Source organism: Cnephaeus nilssonii, assembly GCF_951640355.1.
Source record: "Cnephaeus nilssonii genome assembly, chromosome: 8".
NCBI classification, from domain to species: domain Eukaryota; kingdom Metazoa; phylum Chordata; class Mammalia; order Chiroptera; family Vespertilionidae; genus Cnephaeus; species Cnephaeus nilssonii.
In genome coordinates this window covers 3173381-3198900 of record NC_137079.1, presented here as the reverse complement: position 1 = coordinate 3198900, position 25520 = coordinate 3173381, and the positions used below count along the sequence as shown (strand labels likewise).

General features: G+C 52.0%; 1 protein-coding gene across 1 annotated transcript; it reads right to left on the bottom strand.

The window, feature by feature from the left end:
- Positions 1-13303: 13303 nt before the first annotated feature.
- SPCS3 (signal peptidase complex subunit 3) lies at positions 13304-24377 on the bottom strand. Its single transcript, XM_079778451.1, has 5 exons — positions 24090-24377; positions 21645-21718; positions 17679-17755; positions 14527-14642; positions 13304-13458 (listed from the first exon to the last, which is right to left on the bottom strand). The coding sequence occupies exons 1-5, from the start codon at positions 24230-24232 to the stop codon at positions 13326-13328; spliced, it is 543 nt and encodes a 180-aa protein (XP_079634577.1). The 5' UTR covers positions 24233-24377; the 3' UTR covers positions 13304-13325.
- Positions 24378-25520: the final 1143 nt, after the last annotated feature.

Below are 25520 nucleotides of genomic sequence, written 5' to 3'. Positions count from 1 at the left end.
TATTAATTGTAATAAAAATAGCAGATAATACCAAACCAGCTCCTTAAAAACTTAATAGTGTTTTCAAATTTCCAGGTTATAGATTTTGATTATTTTACTTTCAAAAGTGGTCTGAATATTGTTTTAAATATTAATGTAGAAGGGGAAAGTAACTCAATATAAATGTTTTCTATAATTGGTCAAACGCTTGCATTAAAATCTACAGCCGGTTGCATCTTGAACTCAATAGTGCCATCTAGTGGAAATCAACCAGAAATGCTAGTTTTCTTTGGCTGTTCCCTCCAGGGACAAACCAGTGTTCAAAGGATTGGTGGGAACCCACCTAAGTAGGTGTTTGTTTGCAATAAAAATGTTATTTGCTGGAGAATAACTTAAACTCACTTATGGAATATGCTGAGCAGCTTAACTGAATATTATCCTATACTAGAGGCCCAGTGCACGAAATTCGTGCATGGAGGGGGGTTGTCCCTTAGCCCAGCCTGTACCCTCTTCAATCTGGGACCCCTCAAGGGATGTCCGACTGCCCGTTTAGGCAGTCGGACATCCCTCTCACAATCCAGGACTGCTGGCTCCCAACTGCTTGCCTGCCTGCCTTCCTGATTGCCCCTAACCGCTTCTGCCTGCCAGCCTGATCACCCCCTAACCACTCTGCTGCCAGCCTGTTTGCCCCCAACTTCCCTCCTCTGCCGGCCTGGTTACCCCTAACTGCCCTCTCCTGCAGGGTTGATCACCTCCAACTGCCCTCCCTTGCAGGCCTGGTCCTTCTCAACTGCCCTCCCTTGCAGGCCGGGTGCCTCCCAACTGCCCTCTCCTGCTGGCCATCTTGTGGTGGCCATCTTGTGTCCACATGGGGGCAGGATCTTTGACCACATGGGGGCAGCTATATTGTGTGTTGCAGTGATGATCAATCTGCATAGTACTCTTTTATTAGATAGGATAGAGGCCTGGTACAGGGGTGGGGGCCAGCTGGTTTGCCCTGAAGGGTGTCCCGGATCAGGTGGGGGTTCCCTTGGGGTGTGGGGCGGCCTGAGCGAGGGGCCTGTGGTGGTTTGCAGGCCGGCCACGCCCCCTGGCAACGCAAGTGGAGGCCCTGGTATCTGGAATTTATTTTCCTTCTACAATTGAAACTTTGTAGCCTGGAGCAGAGCCAAGCCTGGGACTCCCTCCGAGGCCCGCAGCCATTTGTGTTGGGGTTATAATTGAAACTTTGTTGCCTTAGGCGGGTGGGCCCGGCCAGGGTGTGCAGAAAGCTTTGCTTCCCCTGTTGCCGGGGGCAACCCTGGCCTGCTCTCTCAAGCTCCATTCTGCCGCCATTTGTTTGAATTTGTTTACCTTCTATAATTGAAACTTTGTAGCTTGAGTGGAGGCTTAGGCCTGGCCAGGGCAGGCGGAAAGCTTGGCTTCCTCTGTTACCTAGGAAACCTTGCTCTCTGTGGCTGTAGCCATCTTGGTTTGGGTTAATTTGCATACTCGCTCTGATTGGATGGTGGGCGTGGCTTGTGGGTGTGTTGGAGGTATGGTCAATTTGCATATTTGTCTATTATTAGATAGGATAATAAAAGCCTAATATGCTAAGTCCAGTCATCTGGTTGGCCGTTCAACCAATCAAAGTGTATTATGCTAATGATATGCTAAGGCTGCTCAACAACTTGCTATGATGTGCACTGACCACCCGGGTGAAGACGCTCCAACTGGTGGGTTAGCTTGCTGCTGGGGTCCGGCCAATTGGGACTGAGCAAGACAGGCCGGACATGCCCTGGAGCCCTCCTGTGGTCCCTCCATGGTTGGCCAACTTCCCGTGTCACTCCGTAGCCCTGATCGTGCACCAGTGGGGTCCCTCGATCTGGCCTGGGCCCTCTCGCAATCGGGACCCCTTGGGGATTATTGGAGAGCTGGTTTTGGCCCGATCCCACAGGCCAGGCTGAGGGACCCCACTGGTGCATGAATTCGTGCACTGGGCCTCTAGTAAAAACATAAATACCTAACTATAAGCTTATTCTTAACAAACAATCTCTCAACATACAAGATGCTGATAAATGTTACTGTAAGGGGTTAAATGTTATGTATGTGTGTGTATATATGTCAACACGTACATATGTATAAATCACCCCTTAACTCGTTTATCAGCAATCGTTCTTAATTTATAGTCTTTTGGTCTTGCTGACTCCATTTCTCCCCTGTTCTTCACCGGGAAGCCATAGTGGTCTTTCAAACTCTAGGTCAGACCATTCACGTCACACCTCACACTCAGAATAAAACACCCCTCACGGTGGTGTACGAAGCTGTGCCTCACCTGGTCCCGGCCACCTCTCCCACCTTGTCTTCTATTTCCCCCATCACTCACGACTCCTCCAACAGCCACCTCTATCCTTGACATCCTCTGTTATATACGCTTGGATCACCTTCCCTACCTGGCTGACCTCCTCATCCTCCAAGACCCAGCTCACACATTAGCCATCAGAGGGGGCCGCAGCCCTGCGTGAGAGGACGAGGTGAGGCCAGCAGCACATGCTGAAATCAACCACCCAGCCACACTTTCCACAGGACAAACAACGTGTTCTTTTAAATCTTTACTGTTGGAAGTATTATGTATGTCCCCCTTCCTCCCCCATTGACCTCTTATATCCTGCTGCCACCCCAGGCCTCCACCACCCTATTGTCAAGTCCATGGGTTATGCTTTTATGCATACAAGTTTTTTGGTTGATCTCTTCCCACCCACCCACCCACCCACCCTCACTTTCCCTCTGTCCCATGCTTCTGTGTCTCTGGATCTATTTGTTCATCAGTTTACTTTGTTCCTTAGGTTCCAATCTGAGTGAGATCACGTGATACTTGTCTTTCTCTGACTGGCTTATTTCACTTAATTTTTTGACAAAAGCTGCGCACACCACCACCATCAGTCCTTTACCCAAGGGCTGCCTGGCGGAAGGACTGCAGAAGATGGGGAAAGCAAGGAGCAATGATGAGGCGAGAAAATGGTGAACATACAAGTAAACCCAAGTGGAGATGTTTGTGGTGACCATGACGAATAGCCACATTTGCTATTAAATTTGTAAAAAACGGAAGCATGGGACTCCCGCAGCCTGGAGGCCACAGGCAGGTGACTGTGGTTAACGTGTCCTAAGGGCCACACGTCACTGGGAATGCCCAGGGGCTGGGAGCCCAGCCAGACGAAGACAGAAGGCCGGGGTTTTGCGGAGCTCACATTCTCAACACTTCTCATTCTTAAGTATTAATTTAAGAATCATTAACTTAAAATTCTGCTATGGAAGCATGGTAATATTTCAAAGTTTACATAATTAAAAAAAATCAATACATTAAAAATAACAAAAATAAATTAAAAGGCTCCATCAATTCAAAATAAAACAAGAGAAAAGCAAGCATAGAAGTAAAAGATCCTATATAATAAAAAGCTAATATGCAAACCGACCAAAAGGCAGAACCATTGGTTGCTATGACGCGCACTGACCACCAGGGGGCATATGCTCAATGCGAGAGCTGCCCTCTGGTGGTCAGCGCCCTCCCACAGAGGAGCACCACTCAGCCAGAAGCCGGGCTCATGGCTGGCAAGTGCAGAGGTGGTGGCAGGAGCCTCTCCCGCCTCTGCAGCAGCACTAAGGACCCCTCAGGGGATGTCCGCCTGCCGGCTTAGAGAGCACAGACCGGACTAAGGGACCCCCCTGCCCCAAGTGCACGATTGTTGTGCACTGGGCCTCTAGTTGTATATAAAATACAAAGAGGAGAGAACAAGTCCAGACAAATTGATATTCATAACCACGCATGAAGATAGACATGATTGGACTGATTTTTTAAATCCCGTTCTATTCTATGTAAAAGAGATGTCCCTAAAACCTAGGGCATAGAAAGGATGAGATTTAAATGATGGAGAACTGTATACTCTAGACCAGCGGTCGCCAATCTTTCGGAACTCACGGACCACAGTGGTCCGCGGCCCACCAGTTGGCAACCGCTGCTCCATACACACCATCCACTTCCTCAGTTTGTAGTGCAAATGGCCCAGAAAACACCATTTTTTCATACTGCTAGTGGGCTTGTTTTCAATCTGATTTTCAGTGGCTTTCTAAAATGTACTTGTACCAGTGAGAAGGGATTTGTGGGCAACGTGCACACCGATGCAATAAGACTGACTTTTTAATCCCATTCTTAAAAGACTTATAATTTTTCCATGACACCGGTTTCCAAGACTCATCTCAGTTTGTGAAATCAGCTATTGCAACCCTAGAAGCTGTGAGCAGCTTTTATGAAGCACAACTGAATGAACCAAGTGCAGTCTTGTGGGTCATTTTCTTCATGCTTTTCAGTGTTGTCATTTATACAGTTACTGGATGCAATACTACACATAACAGCAATTTTCAACCTTTTTCATCTCATGGCACACAGAAACTAATTACTAAAATCCTACAATGCACCAAAAAATAAATTGTATTTTTTGCCAATCTGTCAAAATAGGTATAATTTTTATTAATTCACACCAGATGGCTATTGTTGCTCTGGATGTTGTCATTTTTACTGGACAATCTAAGGGAAGAGGGGTCAGTGTCCCTAATAGTCAGGTATTGCATGTTTTAAAAATTCGTGCCACATACTGGTTGAAATAGCTGCTAAGTAGCATGAAATCCGATTACTTGTCTTCCCTAGTCATACCACCAGAGGGCGCCAAAACACCGGTAATCAACAAAACAAGCATTTCAGACTACAGCAATGGTTGTATCATATTTTCACAAGAACACACCTGGCCAGGGTGAAGAATATCCATGTCATGAAGGAAAATTTAAATGCCAGGGGTCAAGCTGCAGTGCCTGCACGGGGCCCGGGGCCCTGCAGACGGCTCTTCATTGAAATGGGCTGTCACTACAACTTTTTATTGCAAAATAATAATAGTTTTCAAAATCAGGAAACTAGCAAAAATGTATTGATGAAATGACTTCCCTCTCTAGTGACTGTCTATAGAACATTTCACTTATGTAGAGAGTTCTTCTTCTGAAACAGCGGTGCTCGGACGGATTCGCCTCTTTCTCTCTGCATCTTCGTGAAGCTGGTTGGGCCTGAGTCTTCTATTGACAAGTCCTTGATTATGTGATTTCTAGCCTGTGATACTTGACCCTTTAGTTCGCCAGGTAAAATATCGGGCAACCATCAAATGCGTAAAGGTGACTGAGGATGGGTGGACGACACGTATGTCCTTGTCATGGAGGACACGCTGACCTTGGAGTCCCTAGACCTGTGGCTTCAGGCCAGATGCCCTGAGTCTGACCTGAAAGCTCACCTCCTGGCCCTCTCCCTGCGTCCACATCACACCAGCCCTGTTCCTGGGATGCCCGGGAACCCCGCCTCTGGGTCTGGCTCTCCTTCTGTGCCCCGATTTCTCTCCCATCCCCATCCTGCTCAGCGCTCTCCTCTCCTGGGCCACCGTCCCCAGACGCTCCCTTCGGTGAAACCGAAGCATCACTCGGAGTTCTGGCGGGACCACCAGACTAGAAAGCTGCCTGCCAGGGGACGGTGCCCGAGAAGTGCTTTCCACCCCCCTCTGAAACCCTAACGTGTTCACCCAGAGAAAACACGCCTGCCTCCGCACTGCAGACAGAACACGGAAAAGACACACAGAAGGTTCCCGGGTCAGCGGTGGCCCTGCTGGGTACACAGGGGCTGGCCAGGCAGCTGTGAGCATCGGCACCAAGTGACAGGTGACCGTCCTTGCAGGAGAGGTTCGCTCCTCGCCAGTCGCCGCCTGGCTCCCGGCAGGGACTGCCCAGCTGGAGGCCTCCTCCCCAGGGGTCCCCGCGCCTCTGCAGGGCCCAGCACCTCCTTGCCCCCCGGGATCGTGACCGTCATAGGTGACACCTCTGGGCCAAGCTGGTTCAGCAAGTGCGACTTCTCTGCTCCCCCGACCCTGGTCAGCCGGCGGGAAGTGAAGGACGGTGAGGTGGGTGGCAGCCCTAACTGACGTGGGGACAGCGGCCTGACCCCACACTGGCCCTGCAGGAACGAGAATGGACTCGCACTTTCCTGAGCTATGAAATGCCGATGTCACCTCTTAAGGCAGCTCGCGTTCATTCAACTCAGAGTATTTCATTGGCTGCCACGTGGTGAGCCGAGAGCACGTCAGCCAGCGATCAGTCTCTCCTACTAAAGGGCATGTGCAAACTTTCAATCCCAAGTGAACCCAATCCTAGCTAGCGCCCCTGCTTCTCCACACGCAGAGAATGAGAACAGTTCAGCCATCTTAAAGCAGCAGCTGCCCGACTGCCCTGTGCCCCTGTGAGATGCCCACACGAACGGGCGAAGGCCTCCAGCAGGGCCCAGGGCCCTCTGCTTCCCAGGTGCCTTTTGTGTGGGATCCCGAAGAGCATCTGAGAAGCCTCCTCCGTGCATCCGTGCTCACTCCTGTGCCAGGCAGGGTTCTGCCCTCCCAGGCCTGACCAGCAGGGGGAGCTACCGCCAACCAGTGCCTTACTTTTCAACTCCCCGGCGCCTACTTCCCACTGTACTCCACAGACAGGCCCCAGGGGATGTGAGGAATACACTTCTGCCAAGAAGGAAATGCCCTTTGTTACCCGCCAGGGGGAAGGGCCCAGTGGAGAAGCCACCCCGAGCTCGAAGCTGACTGATAGACAAAGGCACACAGCTGACTGGAGTGACACCCTCTCTTTCTGCAGTAACTCCTCATCAGGAGGCCCCTGAACCCAGCACCCTGCTGTAGGGTATCCCCTGGAAAGACAGGGACAGTGTGACTGCACAGCCCCAGGAGTCACAGGGAGGGCTGCCCCCCCTCGGCACTTCGCAATCTCACAAGAAAGACTTTATTTTTTTTAAATATATTTTATTGATTTTTTACAGAGAGGAAGGGAGAGGGATAGAGAGTTAGAAACATCGATGAGAGAGAAACACCGATGAGCTGCCTCCTGCACACCCCCACTGGGGATGTGCCCACAACCAAGGTACATGCCCTTGACCGGAATCGAACCTGGGACCTTTCAGTCCACAGGCTGACGCTCTATCCACTGAGCCAAAACGGTTTCAGCGTCACAAGAAAAATTTTAGACAAGTGACAGTGGTGTGGAAGCAAAGCCAGCGAACAGGAATACGTTTCGCATCAAACACAGGCGGGCAGCCAGCTGGTCCGAGTGCGCACCCGGTGGGGTTTAAGGGGTTTTATGCCTCTCTCACCATAGGTTTCAAAGCTCTCTTGTCGGATAGCTTGGGTAGAGGCTAGGTTTCCAAGTCCCCTCCTACGTGGCTGACTTACCTTGGGATGTCTGTAGATACATCTAGTCATCTTGTTTGGCAGGTCCCAGGACGGCTGACTTGTTTAGTGGGTGAGATGAACTGACCCTTCTCTCCCCCGCTCCTGCCCTAACATTCCCCAAGCGCTCCGTCCTTGCGTTTAGCTGGCACAAATGGCATTAACCGGGTCTCTGTTTCCCCAGAGGGATTTAAGCCATGTATTCTCTGGTTAGGGAGGAGAGGCAGTAATCATTTGCTCTCAAGTGTCCCTGGTTGGGAAGATAAGGGCTGAAGTTTGACAAGCTGGCTGCACGCTGTCCAAACGGTGTGGCCTTGTTTAACTTCCTCGTCCCGGTTTCTCCACTCCACCTGCCCGGGACGTCCCCAGCTTCTTGCCGTCCTGCCGCAAAAGGGTGCAAGCGGCAATGCCCAGAGCAGGTTCTGACACAGGGCTGCCCAGGTTTGGAGAAAACAGAACCAGAACCAGAACCTAGCTGAGCTTTCCTATTTTATACTCTTCCCGATAAAATACACTGAAGCTGAAGGAAACACCGATCCTCTACACTCACTGGCTTTCTGTTGAGGGAATGTCTCCATTGTTTTGTCTGACTCACTGGTAGATGTTCTCCCTCTTCTGAGAAGCTCCTCTCCCCTGAGAGGGAAAGGCATTCCGTACGTCCTGTGCTGGCCAAGGAGCCAGGTGTGACCGTCAGCTGACCGACCCTGCTGTGCCCGAGGCCGGCGGCGCCTCAGCTCCTGGCCTCCCGGGAGCCAGGCTCAGGGGCAGCAGCCACCCTGAGGTCCTAAAGCGGGGGGTCTGTGGGTGCTCTCCTGCCATCTTAAAGGAAAGCTCCTGACAGAGCACCCTTCTTCCCGCCACCCTCTCCCCCCCCCCCCCCCCCCCGGCTCTCCGGCCAGGCCAAGGGCAGTGCCAGCCGGGGGAGCACCTGCCAGGACTGGTCCCAAGAAGGGCCGGGAGGGGAGGGGCCCAGCTAGTGGGCGGAGCCCGGGATAAAAAGGCTCCTTCACAGAGCAAGTGACTGTCCCAGGGTTCCACAAGGACCCATTCTCCACCCATGTTTACCGGCGCCCACGAGGTGTGCCAGGCGCTGGGCAAGACAGGGAAGCCCTGCGAGAGCGTGCAGGCCAGCACAGGCCAGGCTCTGCGGAGCTTAGGTGTAACTAACCGCCCGCCACCCACCCACCCCCACCTACTCACCCTCCACACACCCATCCACACACACCCACCTACTCACCCCCCACACACCCATCCACACACACCCACCTACTCACCCCCCACACACCCATCCACACACACCCACCTACTCACCCCCCACACACCCATCCACACACACCCACCTACTCACCCCCCACACACCCATCCACACACACCCACCTACTCACCCCCCACACACCCATCCACACACCCCCACCTACTCACCCCACACACACCCACCTACTCACCCACCCATCCACACACCCCCACCTACTCACCCCCCACACACTCACCCACCCATCCACACACCCCCACCTACTCACCCCCCACACACCCATCCACACACACCCACCTACTCACCCCCCACACACCCACCTACTCACCCCCACACACCCATCCACACACCCCCACCTACTCACCCCCCACACACCCATCCACACACACCCACCTACTCACCCCCCACACACCCACCTACTCACCCCCACACACCCATCCACACACCCCCACCTACTCACCCCCCACACACCCATCCACACACCCCCACCTACTCACCCCCCACACACCCATCCACACACCCCCACCTACTCACCCCACACACACCCACCTACTCACCCACCCATCCACACACCCCCACCTACTCACCCCCCCACACACACCCACTCACCCACCCATCCACACCCACCCACCTACTCACCCCCCACACACCCACTCACCCACCCATCCACACACCCCCACCTACTCACCCTCCCCACACACACTCACCCTAACACCCTACTCACCCCCACACACCCATCCACACACACACACCTACTCACCCCCCACACACCCATCCACACACCCCCACCTACTCACCCCACACACACACCCACCCCACCCATCCACATACCCCCACCTACTCACCCCACACACACACTCACCCACCCATCCACACACCCCCACCTACTCACCCCCCCCACACACACACACTCACCCACCCATCCACACACCCCCACCTACTCACCCTCCCCACACCCACTCACCCTAACACCCTACTCACCCCCACACACCCATCCACACACACACACCTACTCACCCCCCACACACCCATCCACACACACCCACCTACTCACCCCCCACACACCCATTCACACACACCCACCTACTCACCCCCCACACACCCATCCACACACACCCACCTACTCACCCCCCACACACCCATCCACACACACCCACCTACTCACCCTCCCCACACCCACTCACCCACCCATCCACACACACCCACCTACTCACCCCCCCACACACACCCACTCACCCCACCCATCCACACACCCACCTACTCACCCTCCCCACACCCACTCACCCACCCATCCACACACACCCACCTACTCACCCCCCACACACCCACCTTCTCACCCACCCATCCACACACACCCACCTACTCACCCCCCACACACCCACCTTCTCACCCACCCATCCACACACCCCCACCTACTCACCCCACACACACCCACCTACTCACCCACCCATCCACACACCCCCACCTACTCACCCCCCACACACACCCACTCACCCACCCATCCACACCCACCCACCTACTCACCCCCCACACACCCACTCACCCACCCATCCACACACCCCCACCTACTCACCCTCCCCACACACACTCACCCTAACACCCTACTCACCCCCACACACCCATCCACACACACACACCTACTCACCCCCCACACACCCATCCACACACCCCCACCTACTCACCCCACACACACACCCACCCCACCCATCCACATACCCCCACCTACTCACCCCACACACACACTCACCCACCCATCCACACACCCCCACCTACTCACCCCCCACACACACACACACTCACCCACCCATCCACACACCCCCACCTACTCACCCTCCCCACACCCACTCACCCTAACACCCTACTCACCCCCACACACCCATCCACACACACACACCTACTCACCCCCCACACACCCATCCACACACACCCACCTACTCACCCCCCACACACCCATTCACACACACCCACCTACTCACCCCCCACACACCCATCCACACACACCCACCTACTCACCCCCCACACACCCATCCACACACACCCACCTACTCACCCTCCCCACACCCACTCACCCACCCATCCACACACACCCACCTACTCACCCCCCCACACACACCCACTCACCCCACCCATCCACACACCCACCTACTCACCCTCCCCACACCCACTCACCCACCCATCCACACACACCCACCTACTCACCCCCCACACACCCACCTTCTCACCCACCCATCCACACACACCCACCTACTCACCCCCCACACACCCACCTTCTCACCCACCCATCCACACACACCCACCTACTCACCCCCCACACACACCACTCACCCCCCACACACACCCACTCACCCCCCACACACACACACACAAAAGGACAAACCTAAGTTCACCGGACTTGATCGCATCCCTTTTAGTTGAGCAGCTTCACATAAAAAGCATACATCGGAAAACCTCTTAAAATGCATACTTATAATCATAAAATCCATTTTCATTAGAAAAATGCTATTTATTGCAATTAAGAAAGTCCTCAAACAGATCCTGTTTTCAGGAACTTTTAATCCACCTGCACCTGTGAAGGAAACCATTTCCAGACTCGCACCCGAACACGCTAGACGGCCTCTCCCCGCGGCTGCCACGGGGATGCTCAGGCCGCTGAAGGCAGGGCGCTTCTGGAATGACAGGTGGTCGAGTGCCACCCACGTTCACAGCCTGTGGTTCCCCCGTGAACCCTCACGCCCACTCCAAGTATTATACAATAGCACCTCCACTGACCCACCCCCAGACCCACAGGGCCCTGTGCACCCTCAGGCCCTGGGTTTTAGGACAGTGAACACAGTTCACTATCACCTTAGAGCCCATCTCGGCCGGACCCACCGGGCGGCTGTAAGTAATTCCAAGAACAGACTCACAATAACTCACTGTGTTACCCTGAGGATGTCTGAAGTTTGTTCTTCCCTTTAGGCACGCAGAAAGCAAGTGTAAGCACCTGGGGGTAACAGGCGCTGCGGCTGCTGTGCGGCAGCTGGGCTGAGGGACGGGTGGCGAACACCGTTAACATGAACCGGTCCAGCCCCAACTGCTTAGGCTTCGCAGTTCCTCCTTCGCCAGAATCACTGGGCTCTCACCTCTCTCTCAGCCCGGGTTCTGTGCGTTTGGAGACGCGGGTCTTTGCGGGGACTTGGAGAGACTTCCCTGAAAGCGACACCAGGCTAATTTACCGTTTTTAACGTAGAATCACGGAAAACTAACAAAGCTGTGCACACCCAACAAGGCGCTCCTGGGATGGAGGCTTCTGTGCCCCGCGTGGAGCAGCCCCGTCCTGAGCAGCGCCCCTCGGTGAAGCGCCAACTAAAAGCCACGCGTTCGCCCTGCGAGGTGGGCGCCCACACCGGGCCCGGCCTCCCGCTTGGGGCCCGCAGTGCCGCGCTCCCCGGGGCCGCGCACTGACCACCCGCTCACATCTCTGGGCGTAAACCTGGCGGTCAGGCCCACGTGACTTACACATGTGTCTGTCGTCGGCCTGGCTCCACAGACTGGCGCGATCTGTTTCATCTCCGAACAGACCTGTGTGCGCTGCGGAAAGCCCCTGGTGACGGTGACCATCCGCCCGTCACTGCGGTAAGGACCCAGGACCCAGGACCCAGGGAAAGCCACGCTCAGTATGACCAGTCAACCATGCGGTGCCATGAGTTTAATCTCTCCATCATTTTCATACATTTGGATTCTTATACTTTTAACACAGGGGATGGAAAAGCCCTTCTAGGAGTGGTACAGGGGTGTGCGGGGACAAAACACGTTCGGAAGTTACATGTGAACTGTGATCAGTCTTAAGAGGAAAGGGAAGCGGAGAGAACCAGATCTGAGGTCAAGGTCCAACTCCCGTCCTGTGAGCTCTAACAGCTAAATGCAGTCAGCCTCGGGGCTCAGCTTCTCCATCTGCAAAGAGCTGACTGCTCTGCTCACCTCCTCAGCTTACTGGAGAGAACGGACAGGAAAACACACGCGTGCCGGCACATGGGAAAGCACACCGAGTGTCACCCCAATGGTTATTGAAACGGGGACCTACAGACGTTTTAGATAATTAGCCCTCAGTGCACTAGGCATGCTCCCTAGAGAAACTTCACCCGGAGGGACCAGGCAAACATGTCCACCTTCAACGGCAATGCTAAAACACTCACAGAACATGTGGAACGTTCCAGAGAAAGCACTGAAAGACACACATTGGGTTGACAAGAGACTCTGCAGAATGAGTGAGAATGATTTACCACACAGATGGAGGTATTCAGTCTTTAAGAGGAGAAAGGTGCGAGTCAGCTGTAAGGAAAACAAGCATATGGGCCTTCCCAAGACACAGGGAACAAAATCTCATCACTTGGTCTAATTTGTATGTAAACCACCTTCTCCAAATGCCTGTGAGTGCTCCCAGTCTCTGACATCCCCTGAGAGAGAGGAGGTCTCCTCACCACGGCCAGGGTGACCATACACCGAGAGGCCCAGGACAGAGCTCCACAGCCCTCCCTGCTCACCTTAGCGTCCACTCAGAATGGGAACTCGTCAAAGACAAACTCACAAACCCTACTGTGCGCTTTCTTCCTCTTCTAATACCCACTCCGGTGGCCTTTCTTTGTTTTGTAAAATTAAGTTTAAGTAGCACTTTAACCTTTCCCTTCAAATAAAACCTTTGATGTTAGTTCTTATACAAAAAAAAAAAAAAAATTAAGTTAACCAAAAACAAATGAAGATGCAAGGGAGGACATAAATGAGAGAGGATCCAGTAAGTATAAAAATATGCTGTTCAGATTCAGAATAATTTAATAACTCTTCATGATTTCATATGTATCTGGAAATGGAACAGACACGTGTCCTGAGCCCGTCACAAGAGGTAGGATTCCAGCGTTTGGTACGACGTTCCAGGACAGGGTCAGAGTGACGTTCCTGTTGCCCCTACAAAGACACAGCGATCAGACGTCAGCAGAGACACTTCTAGTCCCATGAGAACACGTCATTAGAGCGCTGAGGCGTCCACAGGCTCGCTCATAACCAGCCCCTCCCAAGGGGAGCCCTAGCCTACAAACAGGTCTTCAGGTCTTTAACCCAGGAACAGGGGCACCAGCTGTCCTGAGGCTCCGCAATGCCGGGCTCCCTGGGTTCCAGAGCCGCCCAAGGCGAAGTGAGGACGACAGACAATAGGAGCCCAGATCTGGGGGAATCAGAGGGCAATGCGCGAGCCCCAACTCTATGGCTACGTAGCCGGCAAAGGGGAGCACGCCTGCTGGAGTGGAGGAGTGGGACACGACCCAGCTCACTGCTCCAGTTCCTCCCTGTGCGCAAGAAGGAAGCTGAGCTTCAGAGAAGCGAAGAGACCAACACCAGAAACCTCAGTGCCAGCTGGGCCAGTGCTACTTCCTCCCCAAGTTCCCTGGCAAGTTCCTCTGCCGTCCTCAGAGCCTGTGCTGGGCAGGCCCACACCCACAGGCAGGGCCCTGTGCACCGGAGCAGAGGCCTCAGACCTGAGCACCAGGCCCTGTGCACCCGGAGCAGAGGCCTGGGACCTGGGCGCCGGGCCCTGTGCACCCGGAGCAGAGGCCTCAGACCTGGGCGCCGGGCCCTGTGCACCCGGAGCAGAGGCCTCGGACCTGGGCGCCGGGCCCTGTGCACCCGGAGCAGAGGCCTCAGACCTGGGCGCCGGGCCCTGTGCACCCGGAGCAGAGGCCTCGGACCTGAATGCTGGGCCCTGTGCACCCGGAGCAGAGGCCTCGGACCTGGGCCCTGTGCACCCGGAGCAGAGGCCTCGGCCTGGGGCTGACAGTCCACACTGAGCCCCGATCTTAGATCAGTTTTGCGCAGTGTTTCCACACCATCTTCCAGATCAGATCCATATAAATACTTCACTTCTCTCCCAATCTTCCTCTTTTTTACCCTCTAATATTTTTCTTTAAAAATACATCTTTCTCTCCCCTTCACATTTCATTAAATGTAAAAAAAAATAAAAAATGACAAAGAATTGCTCACTTGAGACCATTTCCATCGTCAAAGAAAAAATATTTTGTTTTCATATCTTTCAACAGCAGCTTCGGATTATCACCTCTCAGAACAATCTTGTCCCAAAGGACAACCTGGTTCAGAGCCTACAAGAAAACGAAAATAATTAAATTAACTCAGCAGAAATAGCATCTCTGTTAATTCAAATTAAAAGTATTGGTAAGCAACTAGTTCATTACCAGTGAGCCCAACCCTCCAGCCCAGTGTGAGCCTGCACAGGCTGTCACTGCTGCCAGGCCACCTCCTGCCCACCTACGTATTGCCAAGCGTTTTCAATTGCCAAGTATCACTAAAGAAATAAAGCCTTTAATATTTTTCCTTTAAAGTAAAACACAGGCACATCATTGCTTTATTATAGCAAAATTCTACAAGTCAGACAACCTTTCAAGCCACTATTCTGACATATCATAAACAAATTGTTAGGCAAATCAGGAGCATGAAATGGAGTAAAAGCACATTTGTGATCACTACCAAGTCCCAAGAACTGTGTTCTCACTAAACTACCACTCACTCAAGCATCCTCAAACTACGGCCCACGGGCCACATGCGGGTGTTTTTGCCGTTTTGTTTTTTTACTTCAAAATAAGATATGTGCAGTGTGCATAGGAATTTGTTCATAGTTTTTTTTTAAACTATAGTCCGGCCCTCCAACGGTCTGAGGGACAGTGAACTGGCCCCCTGTTTAAAAAGTTTGAAGACCCCTGCTTGTGAGGCCAATTGCTGAGCATGCGATGTCCAACTAACAAGAATGTAGACTAGTTATTCCTAAAAGAGGGCTCAAATCACCACCCTAAGTCTCTTTCTAAGACTAAACAGGAACATCACAATGGAGGGACAGAGTCAAGCGCATGCCAGAGAGAAGTGACTTTCTATGTGTATTCATTCATTCACTGAAGCAACAACCTGCCACATTCCACGCTGTATTAACTCACTAGTCATGCTGGGGAAACCAGACTCTGAATATAACTTAGGTGCATCTGTCACCAAGAAAAGGCCTGTTTATTTGGATGATTTGCTGAGACTTGAATAGTATGTGTTTGCAGTTGCTACTCTCATCCTCAACAGCCTTTCCTGTTTTAACACTTCGTTGACTCTCAAGGGCAGTGAGCACCTCACTCCCAGGCCTAACAAAATATCTGGTATAAAAGATATGCTCCAAATAATATGCTGTACAATTGATCGACTGAAGTGCTGAAAATGACATTGAACTAAAAAACTCATCAATAGAAAAAGCTGGTTAATTTGTCATCTCTTGAAAATGAATACACCTCAAATGAAATACAGAAGTAAATTCCTTTCTAACTACAAACTACCTCAGTCTATGCAGATATAGCAAACATAAGGGTACTTAGGTAACAGCCACATAGCAGTTCATTTTAATTCTACATACTTCACATTTGTGCTTTAATTCACTTATCAGAATCATTTACATTATACTTTAGAACCTAAGACCTCTGTTTTAGTAACGTTCTGTATTAATACCTCAACCCTTACTCTAGCTACAACAAAAGCTTGAAATCAGACTGAACTAAAAAACTTCTATCATAAATTAACTGTTTTAATATATTTTAATGTAATAGTTTAATAACTTCTAATGACAAAATCTGATAAACTCTAATATATGATTAAAAAAGATTACCTTAAATACTCAAATTGGATCCCATACAACTCCAAAACAAAGAAAAACTCTCAAGACAGGTATTTATTAATTGCATAGGTATGGCTTCATACACTATCAAAACAGCTCAAACCATGTATTTTTATATATATAAATATTTAGTTGGGTTATAAAATAACCTCAGAAATGCTTCAAATATAATTATCTTTACAGATTTTTATTACATGTCTGGGTAACCAGAGTTATAAGCACAGATCACAAATTATTGATTCAAATGTCTTGGTGTGTATCTTTCTAATTATAGCTGTCCAGAGAGAATATTTCAGCTCAAAGAATCCTACAGCTGGCCCTGGCCTGGGTTGCTCAGTGGGTTGGGAATCATCCTGCGCACCAAAAGGTCACCCACCATTCCCTTCCCAGTAGGGGGCATGCCGGAGGCAGCCAATCAGTGGTTCTAACTTACATCAATGTTTCTCTCTCTCCCCGCATTCCTCTCTCTAAAATCAATAAAAACATATTTTTAAAAAATCCTGCAGCTGGGTGCAATGCCCTCTCCATTTCCTAATATGCTCAAAGTTCAGCAGCATCCTTCCTGAAGGTATCACTGCGAGTGGCCTCCATGGGTTTCCGATCACAAATATTTTGAACAGAAGCCCCTGAGTATGCACCTTCCTTTACAAATCCCGGTCCTCATACACTTGCTGTTCCCCTCAATCACAGCACCATCGGGGTGAGTGTGCCTTCCAACAGCTTCTCACTAGATCCAGGCTCTCTGTTTTTCATCCGTTAAGTAAAGTGGCTGAGCAGCTCAGAGGACCCGACACGGCGGCTGTGCCAGGCTCCTGTGGCATGTGCGTGGGCCACGGGCATTCTCGTCACCCCTGATAGCTTTGCAGGGATCTTTGTAAGCCATCTTTCCATCATGTGAGGATTCGTTTCTTTAAAACTGGACAACACAACCCACTCCACTTTGCACAATGCCGAGTGTCAATGAATGAATGAGTGTACCCAGAGAGCCGGTCAACCTCCTGCCCTCCAGAATTCCTCGCCACCTCCAGAGTATGAGTTCACACATGTTTTAGGAAGCACGCAGCCAACCCCGATTTGGGGACTGAGTGTTATTGTCAGTCCACGTACAGTATGATTCAAGTGTAACTTCTTTCCCTTTTCAGTTTAAATTGAGGAACATACAAATAGATTTGCGGTTTCCGGAAATGGCACGTAAGGCAGCTGAGAAGTGGCCACACCAACCCAGTGTCAGTAAGAAGGTGAACGGACTGGAACACTGCAATGCTGCTGGGTCCCAGGAGAACCAGCAGCTGCTCTCTGAGGCCCCCAGGGAGTCCCTCCATGCACCCCAAGCCCACAGCGCCTCAGAGCTGCGGCTGCCATGGGCTGGTGATTTCCACTAAACTACTCAGGTCAGGTAGTTTGAATACTCAAAATTTGTATTTTTCATAAAAAATAAGATGTTACATATCTACTAAAATACTTATATACTTACATTATTTTTTGTTGAATATTCTGCTGATAAATAAAGAAACAACTGCTTAACATTCCAATCAAATATATTCTCTAGATGTAAACAAGTTAAGGAATATACAAATCATAGAGCAGCATACAGCTTTAAAACAATCTTAGTTATGCTTAAGTACTCACAGCAATACTAACACCAAAGTAGAGAAAAAGTGGACGAGAAACATACTGAGCCACTAATTCAATGAAAATATATGAGAGAAGAGGATTTCATTTTTCAAGCACATGATTCCACTACAGTGCCAATGTATAACCAATCATCCCAATTTAAATGTAATGACATGCAAACATCAACGACACGCAAGTAATTAAATCAAGTACAATAAATTGTGTATGTCGGTTTGGACACATGTCAGTAGGGAGCAAACATCTCATCCATGAAATGCTTTGGTAGAATATGCAGTGTCAGCAACTTGGTTTCCTAGTTTACTAGAGTGAAAAAGACCAGGATTAATCATAAGACTAAGAAATGGGCCGAGTTCATGTGTGGATCTGATTAAATGTTATGTCACATATGTGTTTACCTACTGAGAGCAGCACACTCATGTGTGTGCACTAGTTTAGGGTCACGATGTTAGAAAGGGGAAGTCTAGGATAGCGACCCTCCACCTACCCCCTGGCACCCTTTCCCTCTGGCTATCTCCTCACTGCAGTCTTTGTCTATTCGATAATTATATGTATTTGTGTGGTTTTTTTACTTAACCTCTTCACCTTCTTTCATTCAGCTCCCCTCCCCTCTGACATATGTTCCATGTATCCATGCCTCTGCTGCTATTCCTCATAGAAGTGAGATCATGCGATACCTGACAATTGAGTCAGGGCACTGACCTCTTTTCCCTTGACCAGTGGTTCTCAACCTTCCTAATGTCGCGACCCTTTAATACAGCTCCTCATGTCAAGACCCACAGGTTGAGAACCGCTAGCAGGGTCGCCTAGGACCATCGGAAAACACAGATATTTACATTACGATTCATAACAGTAGCAAAATTACAGTTATGAAGTAGCAACGAAAATAATTTTATGGTTGGGGGTCACCACAACATGAGGAGCTGTATTAAAGGGTCGTGGCATTAGGAAGGTTGAGAACCACTGCCTTAGACTGGCTGGTATGAATGCCCTGTCCTGAACCATAAACATGTAAGTCATATAATAGCTGCATCTTACTGGTCATGTTGCATAATAAGGATGCGTCTGATTGGTTAATTCTTGGTACCAGAAATCCTTATATACTAGTATACTAGATGTACCGGATTTTTTTCACTAGATGGAGTTACACATATGTTGATATATATGCGATTTGATATGTCTGCTATTTTGTTGTATTAACAAGCTTCAAAACTTCATATGCCAAATTTTCTGAAGATGTTAACATCATAGATATTTTTACGCTTAAAAATGTTGAATTTTGTGCCCAAAAAGAGCATTTGCAGGAAGTTTTAATTCATTACTTTATTTTGAAGAAAAGAGCTGCTGAATACTTTGAGAAGCTTATGGTGAACATGCTCCATCTCCAAGATACTTGTGAACGCTGGTTTAAATGTTTTAAAAGTGATGATTTCGATGTGAAAGACAAAAAACATCCAGGTCAACCAAAAAAGTTTGAAGACCAACAATTACAAGCATTATTGGATGAAGATGCATGTCAAACTCAAAAACAACTTGCAGAAAGCTTAAACGTTGCTCAGCAAACAATTTCTGATCATTTACAAGCAATGGGAAAGATTTTAAAGGAAGGAAAATGAGTGCCACATCAACTGAATGAAAGACAAATGGAAAACCGAAAAGTCATCAGTAAAATGTTGCTTCAGCGGCATGAAAGAAAGTATTTTTTTGCATCGAATTGTGACTGGCGATGAAAAGTGGAGTTATTTTGAGAATCCCAAACGCACAAAATCACGGGTTGATCCAGGTCAACCATCAACATCGACTGCAAGGCCAAATCGCTTCAGAAAGAAGACAATGCTCTGCGTCTGGTGGGATCAGGAAGGTGTGGTGTATTATGAGCTTCTAAAACCAGGTGAAACCGTTAATACTGATCGCTACCGACAACAAATAATCAATCTGAACCACACTTTGATCGTGAAACGGCAAAGTAAGAAGACACGGCAAAGTAACTTTGCTTCATGATGACGCACCATCACACACTTCAAAACCAGTTAAAGACACGTTAAAAGATCTTGCCTGGGAAGTATGAACCCACCCGCCGTATTCACCAGACCTTGCTCCTTCAGATTACCACTTGTTCTGATCGATGGCACATGCACTTTCTGAGCAGCACTTCAAAACATATGGAGAATTGGGTCTCTGAATGGTTTGCCTCAAAACAAGAAAAGTTCTATTGGGACGGTATCCACAAATTACCTGAAAGATGGGGGCATGTGTAGCTAGCGATGGACATTACTTTGAATAAAGCACTTTTGATGTTTCTCTTGAAATTATCGTGTTTTCTTTGATTACAAAATCCACATTATTAACCAATACAGCTAGTAAGTATAGGCACCTAATTTTTTTTAAGTCATTTTGGAGCAAAAAGGGGTAGGTGATTATTATTATTATTATTATTATTATTTTGGTAAAGCAATGAAAATTATGCCTATTTTTTTTGTCAGATCAGCAAAAAATATACTTTTTGGTGTGCTGCAGGATTTTAGTAATTTGTTTGTGTGCCATGAGATGAGAAGGTTCAAAATCCCTGGTCCAGACACAGTTACTACTTTCACACTCGAACCAAACTGCCTCTTTCCAGAGATGTTCTTAAACGATGTGAACACTTAAAAGCAGGCAGTGTAGCATATACTGCACTTTTCTCACGGTGTACTCTAATTCCTCAAAAAGGCCTATGTATATATAGCTAATTTCTAGTCTGCTTCTAAACCCAATAATTTATTTCTAAAAATCCCAGTTAAAACTAATGCCATGGGGCCCTGGCTGGAGCAGCTCAGTTGGTTGAGCGACACCCATGCACTAAATGGTCACCAGTTCAATTCCCAGTCAGGGCACAAACCCAGGTTGGGGGTCTCATCCCGTTGCTTTCTCACATTGATATTTCTCTCTCCCTCTCCCTTCCTCTCTTTCTAAACTTGGTAAAAAAACACTTAAAAAGAAAAAAAAAAAAAAAAAACCACCATGGAAGCAGACCCATCAGGTGAGCCTCTGAGGCCCACGACCTGCAGCTGCTTCAGCTGTCCAGACAGCCGCTCTACACAGCTCTGACCGTTCAAGCTCCACACCCAGCTTTAACCCTGAGGTTTTAAATAGGCAGCGAGATCGGCCATGGCAGAGAACAACGCTCAAACATTCCTCCAAGACCCTAACAGAAGATAAGCTGGCCAAGAGTTGTCAAAGGTGGGAACTCAAGATAAAGAGGAAATATTTAAATCGTCCCCATTTTAAAGTAACTCTTTCAACTGTTACGATTTCTCTGACTCTTGTTATGAAAATACTTATAAAAAAACTATGATGGCAACATGCTAATATGACTCACCAACATTCATTTTGACAATGACCTTCCAACCCATAACAGATGCACGTCACTTTTTAACCTATGTTTCTATCATAAAATAGGAAGATAGACTTTGGGATTGCACAAGAAATATTCATCTAGGTAGGATGAGCACTGGCAACATTCTTCCTTCTTTAATCCAAATGATCTCATTCTCCTTCCGAAATACAGATTCACAGTCTCTTAAAGCTCTCAATTTACTTAATGTTCCTGCGAAGAATTTAGAGTATCTTCACACAGTAACCCCTGAACTTACAAATAAATTTCCTCCAGGTATGAACGAGGAGGAATTAACACGATTTTACTGATGAAAACAAAGGCCTAGAAATTTCCAAGGTTTGGTTGATAGTCACACTGTCCCCAAATCACTAAACAACAAGCATATCATTATAGCACTATAGAAAAGGCAATGAACCCTTTCTCAAAGGATATCTGCCGTTATGTCGAAGTTAATGAACCCCAGGTCACTTTTTTCTCTAGGTCCCGTGAAGTCTTCTACATTTTTCCTAGAAGTAAAGAGAAAAGCTTTACCATCATTTGGACATGTCAACATACAAAAACGCACATCATTCCTAGGGATACAGTTGTGTGCACAGGGGAAACAGCAATTCCATAAAGAAACAAGTGAGTATCGGGATCAACTAATAAAAGGGTAGTATGCAAATTGGTCACAACTCCCTCACAGTAACGACCGAACAGCAGGCTGCGTGGGGCAACCAGGCGGGCAGGGGGAGCAGTGAGGGGCGATCAGGCCAGCAGAGGGGGGCAGTGAGGGGGGACCAGGCTGGTGGGGGTGTGAGGGGCAGTTGGGGGCGACCAGGCCAGCAGGTTGGGCAGTTAGGGGTGATCAGGCCAGCAGGGGTGGCAGTGATGGGCAACCAGGCCAGCAAAGGGGGGCAGAGAGGGGCGACTAGGCCAGTGGGGGAGGGGGTAGTTGGGGGCGACCGAGGAGAGGGGGCAGTTGGGGGCAACCAGGCCGGCAGGTTGGGCAGTTAGGGGGCCAGGAGGGCGGGCCGGGGAAGGGACCCAGCCAGGAACCGGGGTGCGGGAGGGCGGGCCGGGGGTGCAGGGACCCAGCCGGGGCCGGGGGCCGGGGGCCGGGAGGCCGGCAGGCAGAGGCGGTTAGGGGTGATCAGGCTGGCGGGGGGGGGGGGGGGGGGAGAGCAGTTAGGAGCCAGCAGTCCCGGATTGTGAGAGGGATGTCCGACTGCCGGTTTAGATGGGGCCTAAACCGGCAGTCGGACATCTCCCGAGGGGTCCCAGATTGGAGAGGGTACAGGCTGGGCTGAGGGGAACCCCCCTCCCCTGTGCACGAATTTCATGCACCGGACCTCTAGTTCAATATAAAAGCCCATCTTCACCTGTTTCCATGTACCTCTGGAGAACCCCTAACAAAACCCACGGGGAGAGGAAGATGGCTCAAAGGAAAGTGTGGACACATGAGGTCAAGCCATGTGGTAGAAGGCGGGAGGAAGCTGCCCGGCCTAAGGGGAGGTGTGCTGACTGAGGGTCTATTTTTCACAATGATCTCCGTGTGCAGGTGTTGGGTGGTACCCCCACTGTGGACAGAAGGGAACTAAGGCCCCGAACTGTAAGACTCTGGCTCAACATCAACGAAAGCCCACAGCTGTCCCGTGTTTGCTGTGCACCCCCACACCCCTCGCCGCCCCCACCCCAAGTTGGCGGGGGCAGAGGTCATGTCCACCCAAGATCTGAGTTTGGAACCTAAAACACAGTATCTAACAAACATCACCTCGGCAAAGAAATAAAAAAACAAAACAAAAATGCGGGGCGGGCGGTAGTTCTTCGATGACCCGCTTGTTGGAGATTCTGACAAATAACGAAAACTAAGAAAAACTTGTTAGGAGATGGAATAGAGAAGACGGCCAGGAGAGGAAACTAAATTCTACAATCCGAGCGCCCGGGAGTAAAAAGGCACGGCCAGGCCAAATGCCCACGTCATTCCGAGTCTATTTCTGGCCTTTTCGCAGGCCGATCCGGCGGCTGGTTCCCACAAAACAAACCCACGCCGCCCGGGGCGCTCCGAGGGCCCCTTCCCTCCGCCGCCGAGCTTCCTCCCACCTTCCCGGCAGCCGGGAGCGGACCGCCCGGGGGGAGGCGGGCACCATGGGAGGAGTGCCCACCGGCACTCGGGGTCCACGGCCGCACGGCAACCCACCCGGGGACCGGGACCAGGGACCAGGGACCCAGCCGGGCGGGCGGGACGCGGGGGACCCAGCCGGGAGCCGGGAACCGGGAGGGCGAGCCGGGGGCGCGGGGACCCAGCCGGGGACCAGGGACCCAGCCGAGCGGGCGGGGCGAGGGGGACCCAGCCGGGGGCCGGGAGGGCGGGGGCCGGGGCGCGGGGACCCAGCCGGGGAGGGGACCCAGCCCAGCGGGCGGGGCGAGGGGGACCCAGCCGGGGGCCGGGGGCCGGGAGGGCGGGCCGGGGGCGCGGGGACCCAGCCGGGGGCCGGGAGGGCGGGCCGGGGGCGCAGGGACCGGGGGCCGGGGAGGGGACCCAGCCGGGGGCCGGGGGTGCGGGGACCCAGCCGGGGGCCGGGAGGGCGGGCCGGGGGCGCGGGGACCCAGCCGGGGGCCGGGAGGGCGGGGGCCGGGGGCCGGGAGGGCGGGCCGGGCGCCCGCTGGTGTGTAGCTCGCCCATTGGCCGGCGGCGGGAAGTGAGGCGCAGGAAGGAAGGAAGCCGCGGGCCGACCGGGCAGCGCTCAAACCCCAATTTAAGAGCGAGCCCGGGAACCGCGGCGGCGGGGGGCGGGGGGCGGGGGGAGCCTGCGAGGGGCCCCGCACCGGGCCCTGGGGGCAGCGGGCCGCCAGCCCGGGCCCCGCCGCCCGCCCCGGCCGCCCGGCCGCACTCACAGCATGATCCGCGAGACGTGCAGCCGCACCGGCACGCTGCGGTCCTTGAAGGCGGTGGTGATGAAGCAGCCGAAGGTGAGCGCCGCCATCACGCTCAGCGAGAAGGCGAACAGCGAGTTCGCCCGCGACAGCACCGTGTTCATCGCGGCGGCCGTGTGCCCCGAGCCCCGTTCCGCACGCCCCGCCGGGACCCCGTTCCGGTGGCGGACCGGCTGCCAGCGATCCGCGCCGCCTGCGCCGCGCGCCGCCGCGGCCCCGCCTCCCTTCCGGTCCCCCGACGGGAGCGCGCGCGCACCGCCCCCGCCCCCGGGACACGCCCACCGGCCGGGACTGGGCCGCGCGCGGGCCCGCCCCTACTTCCGGTCCACCGCCTCCACCAATCAGCGGCGCGCAGGGGCGGGCGGGGTGTGGCTACGCAGCCCCGCCTCCTGCTCCCCGGCTGGCCCACCGGGTCCCCGGGCGGGTGCGGGCTGCCTCCGCGGCTGCAGCCCGGGGTTCGGGGTTCGGGGGTCGGGGCGGGCTGGGCGGTGGCTCGGGCGCCGCTTCCTGGCGCTGAAACCCAGCCGGGCAGTGTGCGGTGCGCCCTGGCGTGTCGCGACGGGAAGCAGCCCTTGGCCGCGCGCGGGGTCCTGCCTTGGTCCCTGGGGTCCGAGAACGGATGCCCCTTAGGAGGGTGGGGCCCGGGGCCCGAAAATGCCGCACCCTCCCACCCCCACCCCCACCCCCACCCCCACCCCCAGCCCCAGCCGCCCTTGTGCACCTTCCACTGTGGGCCTCGTCCGCTTCCTGTGACAGCTGAAGCGGTTTGGGACGTTAACGGTCGATGCTGCGGATTCTCGGGGCTGCATTTCACGTGGTGTTTCCCGTAACCGACTGCACCGGGTTCTGAAAAGCGAAGGCGACAAGTGGCCCTGAAACCGCTGTGCAGCGCACTGTGGACGAATTTAAGATCAGCAAGGCATCAGTGCTTTTTTAAAAAATATTTTTTATGCATTTTTTAGAGAAAGGGAAAAGGATAGAGAGAGAGAAACGTGCACAAGAGAGGAACAGCATCCTTTGTCCGCCACCTGCACACTCCCTCCCGGGGATGGAGCCTGCACCCCGGCAGGTGCTGTGACCAGGGGTTGAACCTGCGACCTCTGGGTTCCTGGGTGGAGACCCAACTGCTGGGCCACACGCGCCGGCCAAGGCATCAGTGCTTCGTGGCACTGGGGGGGCTTCAGGCTCAGACTGTGCCAATCTTCAGCCTCGGAGGCTCTGCAGACTCCTTCCTTTCACAGCTGTGGGGTTGGGTCATAAAAGAATTGAGAGGCCCCAGGGATCTGCACAGATTATTTTAAATGTTAATAAGCCAAAAGAGGTTGGTTAAGCACACCTGGCCTAGAGCATGACAGGTCCAAACTGGGAAATGACGGTCTGACCCTGGTGCTG